Source organism: Manacus vitellinus, unplaced genomic scaffold (genome assembly GCF_001715985.3).
Source record: "Manacus vitellinus isolate BGI_N305 unplaced genomic scaffold, ASM171598v3 scaffold_1_pilon, whole genome shotgun sequence".
Classification (NCBI taxonomy): domain Eukaryota; kingdom Metazoa; phylum Chordata; class Aves; order Passeriformes; family Pipridae; genus Manacus; species Manacus vitellinus.
The window spans coordinates 39,009,540-39,018,502 of NW_021939396.1; the positions used below are offsets into that span (position 1 = coordinate 39,009,540).

General features: G+C 38.4%; 1 protein-coding gene across 2 annotated transcripts; it reads right to left on the minus strand.

Moving 5' to 3' along the window:
* Positions 1-272: 272 nt before the first annotated feature.
* Positions 273-8,963, minus strand: MRPL15 (mitochondrial ribosomal protein L15). 2 transcript variants are annotated; one of them, XM_018080208.1, is made up of 6 exons: positions 8,815-8,963; positions 7,821-7,978; positions 5,838-6,003; positions 5,230-5,353; positions 3,576-3,956; positions 273-2,139 (listed from the first exon to the last, which is right to left on the minus strand). In XM_018080208.1, the coding sequence occupies exons 1-5, from the start codon at positions 8,911-8,913 to the stop codon at positions 3,619-3,621; spliced, it is 885 nt and encodes a 294-aa protein (XP_017935697.1). In that variant the 5' UTR covers positions 8,914-8,963; the 3' UTR covers positions 273-2,139; positions 3,576-3,618. The 2 variants fall into 2 exon arrangements, with proteins under 2 accessions (XP_017935697.1, XP_017935690.1); XM_018080201.1 differs by lacking the exon at positions 273-2,139 and having other exon boundaries at positions 3,382-3,956.

Consider the following 8,963-nt stretch of genomic DNA (forward strand, 5'->3'; position numbering starts at 1 on the left):
GCCACTGATTTATTAATGTATTCCTTTTTGGAAATCCGTGGATGGTACAGTCAACTTTTGATTGCTAAATGCAAATTCTGTATGAAGCATAATGAAGTCAGCATGTCATTACTGTACATAGGAGCAAAAGGGAAAACACATATATATATTTTAATTCACTTGGAGTCTGCAGTCAGCCCCCTGTAATTATAGCATTGACTGGCTGCAGGTGGTAGAGTTTCTCTCCTCAGAAACAGGTGATTTCTAATTATCATGGTATAAAACAAGGTATGTACTTGTTTAGAGGCCTTTATTTTGATTGCAGTTGAACATAGGTAATCGGTTTTATCAAGGAACCATTTCAAAGTATGATGTTGCTGATAAAAATTGACACAGCTTTCAGCATTTAGTGACACAAATAAGTTTCTTTTCCTCAGCCACCTGATAACGCTTTTCCGCCTACAGCAGATTGGGTGCTTCTTGCTGTGTAACATACTGTTGCATAAGAAAAACTCCTATCAAAACAGGATATCCAAGGCAATCATTTATCTTATGAACATGAAAACATGGTTCATATTCCTAAGTAAAGAGCATGGCTTTAGATGCCAGTGTTGTTTTAAGAGTCTTGCACCAGTGAGCCTGACCCTCATATAAACAACAGTCCATCGGGAGGCTGTTTATGATGGATTTATTAGAAACCTTGTCAATAACTTACTTGTGTTTTTGATAACTCCATATTTGGTTGCTAGGAGACTTGTGTTCCTGATGAGATAAAAAGAACAGGAAATCCTCTATAGCCTTGTCACTTTTTTCACTAGTAAATAAAAATCCAAACAAGTGATATAAAATACTGGCTACTGTAAATAGAAGTGAGAAAAAAAGACAAGCATTGCATATTTTAAATAAAGGAACATACAGCCCTTTTTTGCCCTCTCCAATTATAAGATGATAAAAGATCACCTTTATAAAGTAGAATGACCGGATTTGGTGGAACGTGGCTGTTTTGGCTCCAAGGTATTTGTAGCGTTATAGTATCAGAGCCAGGATACAGCTGCCTTGTGACTAAGACATCGTTCACTGAATAAGTGCTATCCAATCCCTCAACGTCACCAGACATCTGTTTCCTGTTTTCATTCTTTCTTTCACTGTTATCATTTTATCCAAGTTACCCTTTCACCTGAAAACCATTTAGAGACCTAGAGAAACCAGCGCGTGCACGCGTGTGTGTATCAAAGAAGTTGACTTGGAAAAAAAAATTGCTGAGAGCAATTTGTTCATTTTAATACAAAGAGCAGGAATGGAAACAAACTTGCCTTTCCCCAGTCTTCTCCTCCCCAAAATACACAATGATACATAAACACTTTTGTCTTCTGGTCTTCACTAATATGACTAACTTCCTTCTTCACTTCCAGTTAAGTAGCTTTCCTGTTGAGTACCACCACCTCCACAAAATACAATTGTGAATTGATTCATAAAAACAGAAACATTATGGCACAAATAAGGGAAGGCAATAAATACTCTTCCCCCCCTCCAACTCCTTCCCAAATGGAGGCAGTAGTAATATTGTTATTGTAAAGTTATTGTAATAACAAAAAAGTTTAAAAAAAAAGTTAAAAAAAAGAAAGTATTGCTTGTCATTTAAGGTTCCAAACCAACAATCATCAGGATGCAGGACAGGATACATCTAAAGTGAGAAAGTTATTTACTTCACATTCAAGTTAACACCAACTGTACTTTTTTTGGCACACAGTATTATTCTTGACGTGCCAAAAAATGCTGGGCACCTTATAAAATACGAATGTTAATGCCACTAAAACCAAATTCCTGCTATTCATAATCCAATTTTATATGGCTGTTGTTTTTCTCTGTTTCATCTACACATAAACCACAAGTCGGGAGAACAACCACTACTGACAGCATCAAACACACATTAACAATTAACAATAGAAGTTGAAGAGTAAATTGTCAAAAATTAGTCACTCTCTATTCTTAATCTCTTAATTTCAGATTATTTAATCAGAATGAGAATAGAAGACTTGTTTTATTTTGTTTTGTGATTACAGGTGCTCATATTAATTGACAAGGCAGGTTGCTGAGTGAAGGAAAAATCCGGGCTGGTTGACAAACACCAACAAAAATTCATCCACTTCTTTTTATTCTCTGAAACAAAAAGAAAACTGTTTTTAAATCCTCCCCCATTGAGGTATCCCAGAAAATACAGGTATTATACAGGAGAAACAGGAGATTCTGGTACACAGAGGACTTCCTCTATGAGATAGGATGGTTCGGCAGCTACAGGAAACTCTAAGCAGCATTTGCAAAGGCACATGAAAATTGGAAAGTAAGACGACTTCTCGTGTTCTGATCTCCTGGACTGTTTCCTGCATTCTAATAACCAAATTATCCCTATTTTAAAGCCAAATCAGCTTCCACTAAACCACGTAGTTGTGAAGCAGCTCATTAACTTCCAAGGAATCAGAGCAAGTTCTGATAGGCTAACTCGGTCTCCTCTCTCACCCATCTTTATTGCCTGGCTCATCATCCCAAACACCCAATCCTAAGCTTCTGTATGAAACCTAAAACATTCTTGCATAGTAATAATGCAGTATTCTGGAGAGATTGATAAAACAAAAGTTTGTTGGAAAATATTTTTCAAGACTGTACCAAGTTGGTACGATTAAAACACTGTTTTTCATAAAAAACAGTTTGTTCATACCTTCTCACAATATTTAAATTCATTTGTCCACTGTCACAGATGCAACCTGTGACCAAGCTGGAAACTGAATCCTGTGTACTTTGTCCGTCACATCCCCATCCTTCATAATCTACAGCCACTGTCATTCAACGACTCTGGATTCTCCTATGCATTTTTATTAATGACATTACAATTCTGTCTGGACAAGTTTAAATTCTCTTTGAATAATAAAAGCCATTGATTTAAGAGCAAATCTTTCCCCCCCCCAAGTGTAGATAGAAAGTTACTTCAAACTGCACACCCTGTCTTTCTCAATTGCATATGAAGAAATAGGACAAAAGTCAAGACCTCTCAAGCTCTAGTGCTACTGATGGAAATGGCAAAATCCAAAACACAGCTATGGAATGGGAGAGGTTAATGAAATCTTTTGAACTTTGTTATTTCCTGCTGTTTTTATTTTTCCCCAACCAAAAATAGATGGTTTGCCTCTTAGAGGTAGTCAAGATACATTTTCTAAAACTTATAATTTTACACAATACTATTGTAAAACTAATATTAGGTCTGTACAGTCATATTTCCGATTTTAAATTGAAGGGGGAAATATAAACTAATTATTAGGTCAAACTACACTTTGGAATTATCCTCTGAAACCAATGCAATATGGAAACCCTCTGACTGAAAAAACACTGTCAAACCATCACAAGAGAAAGTGTCCAAACCCATGCTTTATATCAGATTCTATACTGTTTTCAATTTTAAGACTTTCGATACACTGTGTTATGACAATAAAAAAGTTGAGAGCTACACCAGAAGATTACATGAACAAAAATTTATGTTTCGTCTAGTATAATAGAAGTCTTAAAAACAAACAAACACACCACTTCTATCCATTATTTCATACCCAGATGTTTCCTGAACACCTGCAGCTGTCTCCAGTCCTGAATTCATGTGCTATAGTACTTCAAGAGACTCTCATCAGTTGGTTTTAGAATTTTCTTGTCCGTCAGGTTTACAATCCATCCTGGAGCAAGACCAAAAAATATCTGTCTAGGATCCTTGCGTGCGCTTAACATCTTAAACAGTTCATCCTTGGTTATGTCTGGTAAGATGTAGCCGTATTTCTTGGCAAGCTCAAGCCTGGCTTCTGCGACCTTCGATGGATCTGCCAGGTAACCCCGGTTCCTGGCATCTGTGTAGTAACGTACTAGGTCTTCGGGGGGAAGCATTCGCTTCGGAATAGGCTGGCCACGCAGAAAAAACAGAACTGGCTTACACAAAATTCCTGTGGGCAAACATGAGAGAAAATGAGTTACTGTACTTTATAATACATATTTAAAAACGTTGAATGACGCTTCCTCATTTTGTACTAAATAAATTATTAAACTCTTATTAAAAAGCATCAAGCAAAAAAAACAAATCTCAAGAATGTTCTTGCTCAGAATGAGATAGTGGTTTGCAAGTCTCACTTAATCAAATAAACAAGTCTGTTTTAATTGATATTTATAGTGTCAATCTGGATGAGTTATTACTTCTAACACATTAAGAATGCCTACTTTAGAAAGATAAGCATAACTAATCTGGATGCTGCCATTTATTTAAAGGACTATTTACAGGTTTGAAGCAATGCTTTTGCATGGCTATTTACACATTGTACCAACAAATGTCAAATGTAGTGCTTCTATAGGTATTTTAAATAAAGTATCAATGCCACATGCACCTATTTAGTCTTGTGGAACTATTCTCTCCTCCTCAAGTTTTACTGATTTTGGCAAATTATATTTCAGGACCTTTTGACCTCATTATTTTGATTATTTTCTGGATTGGAAATAAAAAGAACTTGTATCACTCCAGGATGATATTCTACAGACTAAAAATGTCTATTCCTCTTCTTCCCAGCCTCATTCACACATGAAAGCTCTATTATTGTCAATAAAAACTGCATGAATGAATGTTAGGCAGGATGCAGCCTCAAGCAAAGCAAAGCCTTATTCTTCAGTGAAAGTGTTCTGAAAACAATAGCCATTTAAACTGGAATGATTCTGAGCTTCTGTAACTTACTTACTTCCTCACTTTAACTGGAAAAGCATTTTAAATTAAAAATTGTAAGTATCCACAGCAGCTTTTAAACCTATTTTTTCCTGAATTTTCTTAGTGTTACAAAACGTGTGAAACAGAATAAAAAAATTCTGAGAAACAATGTTATTAGTTCTTCTATTTACAAAGCTACTCAGATTTCTTTAGCTGGTGGATTGGTAAATGAACTGCTAACACTGCTAGGACTAAACAGGTGAATGGTTTAAAAAAGCAAAATTGAGGATGCATTACCATTCATCGTTTGGGGTTGGGACTAGATGATCTTTAAGGTCCTTCCCAATCCAAAACATTCTATGATTCTACAAATATTTGTGTAACTGTGTGTTTTTGCAACTTTTAGAATAGAAGAAGAAGCTGATTACTTTCTATTAAAAACTCTGCTTGAAACTGTGGTTGGGATCATTTAATCTTTGCATATTCAAAGTAAAAAAAAAAAGGCACAAATTAAAAGAAATTCTTACCCAAACTCCTTGGGTCATAGAATGATGTTGTCACAACACCTCCATTTTTTTCTATGGCTGCAATTGCTAACTCAGATGCCCTCTGCACTTCAATATTTACTTTTGCTGAAAAAATATCAGCACCCTGTAAATTTCAACACATTAGAGAAACATCAAAATGACTATTTTAAGACATACATCTATTCTTCTCTAAAAAGTTATAAGAAACATTAAACCCTGCAAAATATTAGAATTTGTCAGCTTCCTGCATCAAGATGGGAACCAAATTGCTCTCACTCAGTCACCTGGGTTGAATGAAAACAACTTTGCTTTTCCAAAATATTCATACACTTCTTTTGGTACATTTTAGTCTTCTGTTGTAAAATACTTGTTCAACCTTTTGTTATGTGCTCCTTACCTCTTGTTTTTGCAGCATATCAGGTATTGAAATTGTCTGGGGGTTTTTTTGCTGACATACAGTGCCCTCTAGTGGATTTATTATACACAAAAATTCCACAGCAAATTAATTCAGAAAAGCAAAGATGATTCCAAAACATGGTAATGACAATCTGACAGCCTGGGGTGGAAAACTTGAAAGCCTGAAGTAATAGGTGTGTTACAATGCCTACCTCCTCCACCAGCTGGACACCGTAATCCCTCTTGAGAGGTTGCACTGTTACACCTCTGGCATTGACGAGCTGCGTTAAGTCAATTGGCTGTGTGGGGTCAACTCTACCCAAATCAATCAGGTACTGCAGCCTCTGAAGACTGAGTGGTTGATACTGACGTCTGAGGCTGGGGAGAGAAGAAAAAACCAAAAATCAACCCAAACAAAACAATGAGAAATTTACAGATTTGAAGCTTTAATAGCAATCGGTCAAGTGAGATATTCCAGTTTCTACCTACTCCTCAAACTACCAAGTAAATGTTTAAAATACTCTTGTCTACAAGTAAAAATTTTAATTTACTGCAAATACAAGCCCTAGTTACAATCCAAGACTCCACAGTGCCTTCAGGTTTGCCCACACGCTCCCATCTCCAATATGATATTAATCATTCTGCTGTTGCTGAGTTCAGTTTAGTCGATAATACCTCTCTGCCTACTGACTGGTCTAAGGAAGCAAAAAATACTAAGAAATTAAAGTGCCAGCAATTCTTGGTAAGCCAACAAGATTGTAAATAACTACCACCTTCAAACTGAATCCAGTTTAGGAGCTTCACTGATAGACAGTCAAAAAAACAAACATCCCCTCTTTTCCCATACAAATTTAGTCAAAGACTATCAGCCAAACACTGTATGTGCTCCTGCATAGCTTATATCCAACAAGATTTTTTAGTCCATTACCACTGTACCCAGCATTTCAGAAGTACTGAATGGAACCTTCCTCAAAACGCCACCAAGGAAGAGAAACATTGAGAAAATATGCAATTAACCCACATCCCCAAAGGGAGCTAGAATCTCCTGTCAATCTCCTCATCGGCTTCAGCAGAACCTACTTTTGTGTTTTCTGAAGTTCCAACTTTACCAGACAAATAAATCCCTAGAACAGTTTTCCCAGTGCTGGTGACTGTGCCTGCCGCACACCATTTATGCTGGAGCTCAGAACTTTCTCCTACAATCAGTTTGACTGCTGCCATTGGAAATCTGTGAATGGCAGCAGAAAAACTGGGAAGCAGCTCATCTCTGTCATTGCCAGGCTCCATAAGAAAGGTAAGCAACAGAATTTGCACTGTCAGACAGTTCTTAACAGAGTGAAAGCTCAACAAGTGAAGCAACACCACTGCAGACAGAGAGAGGAGCAAGGTGAAGGTAAACAGGCAGAAACATTGTTCAGTGTGCCTCAAAAGCATCTCTCGAGTGCAGTTGCCACGTTTCCTACAGAAACATCTACAATAGATTGACATCAAAATTTTGCAAATAGCATTGAAACTACAGAGTACTTTTTTTGTTTCCAAAAAAAAAGTGCTGTCAGATGTGGTTAAAAACAGCAAGACCCTAATAATTCCTTGTCATAGCAGCAGTTTCAATTTTTGCTGTTGGTTATTCATGAACTTGTGACCACTGTTAACATAATAAGCTCAATGTCTGCGTTCTGTAGCATTTCCTTTGTAGGACTGTCGATCTACACTCTGTCTCCAGCTACCCAAAGTGCTTCTTGTTTACTCTTACAATAATCCAAGCAAACAGAAGGAGATGACAGTAGCTGGAAATGGAATTTGAATCACACTTCAAAACTATTAAGACTCAGAGAAAACCTTTAAATACTGGGTCAGGTTTGCAAGTTCTACTGCATGCATAAAGAATGAAATGTAAAAATACACAGTTATTTGATGAAGTTATATCAGCAAATGGAGCATGAAATCAAACTGCAAGTTGAACAATTCACAAATACACAGTAGCCTTTTCATTCTTGACCTGTGGGATAGATGTGGCATGTTTTTGTTACTACTGCCTGTGACAGCATTGTATGGGCACAGAAGTCTTCAACACCAGATATAAAAGCTCAGCTTTTTCGGTTAGGCTTGTTTTGGCATATTAGATTCTGGCTTCATGAGAAAGATCAAGAAAAGCAGACAATGGTTAATTTCAAAGTAAATGTGAAGAAACTTACCTATGTCCCTCATTAAATCCATATTTTGGTATGACCAAGTAAAATGGAGTTTGACCACCCTCAAAGCCTAATCGGGGGCGATTTCCTCTTTGTCTTTCTCCTTTGTGACCTCGGCCACACTTCCTACCTCCGTATCTTCCACGGCCACGTCTTCTTTCCTTGAAAACAATCAACAATACATTTGGTAAACTACTTCAGAGAGAAGGAGCTATAAAATATAAGATTTCAGAGATACAAGCAACTGAACAAAATGCTGATTCTTGAGAAAAATGAAGAGACAGATTCTTTCTGAGAGGAAAAATAGGAAAGCAGTTAATGTGATTTTTGCAGAGCGCAGCTCTAGGCAGGCAGCACAAATAGTCTGGGGACAAGCCAGCTTCCTTTGGTAGCAGGGATGGTTGAGTCTAGCACAAAACTGCAGTTGAATTCTGTACTATTTAGCAGCTCCAGGGAGTCCTGAGTACTTACAGGAGAGCGCTGCTTGATACTCCCTGTCAGTTCCCTATTCCTGTGGTTTCAGCCCTTGAACCTCATCACCCTGTTTACTGATATTCCTCTCAAACCAAAAGGGTTTCTTCCTGGTTTCCTTTCTTCACTTCTCTACCATTTTATAAGGAGACAGGGAAGCCAACATTTAGTTTTGTTTTCGAGAAAGCAACAGTAACCAGAATGTCATCTGGCATCACATTCCTTTTCTTTGTAAGCTTTCTAACCTTATCCTTCCAAACGCATTACCTCAGCCCACACAATGTGGTGTTAAAGACCTTTCACTATTTCCACCCGTCCCCAGCGATGGCCCCGAGGTTTAGCCAGCACCACTCATCATCCAGTTCTCTGTGGGGATGCCCATATACACAAGGCATGCAAGGGTTAGGGCAGGGTTAGCACACACAGCAGCGCCACCCACTCCTTTGCTCCATCTGTCCTTCCGACATTCCCGGAGGCAAACCACACCGGGATCGGGCGTGCCGCCCGGCAAGCTGCAGGCACTCACCCGCTTTCTGGAGCCGGGGTTGGGCCTCAAGTTGGCCAGGCTGACCCTGGGCAGCGAGCGCAGCAGCTCCAGGGCCCTGTTACCGCCATTCCCGCTCATGGCCGTTCCCTTTCAAGGGCGCCGGCCGCTAGCGCGCCCGGCCCAGACGC

Coding starts and splice junctions, on each gene's coding strand:
- MRPL15 (XM_018080208.1), bottom strand. CDS start 8,913: ATGAGCGGGAATGGCGGTAACAGGGCCCTGGAGCTGCTGCGCTCGCTG. Junction 7,979..8,814: donor ACCCCGGCTCCAGAAAGCGG/GTGAGTGCCTGC, acceptor ATTGTTTTCAAG/GAAAGAAGACGTGGCCGTGG. Junction 6,004..7,820: donor GGATTTAATGAGGGACATAG/GTAAGTTTCTTC, acceptor TTCTCTCCCCAG/CCTCAGACGTCAGTATCAAC.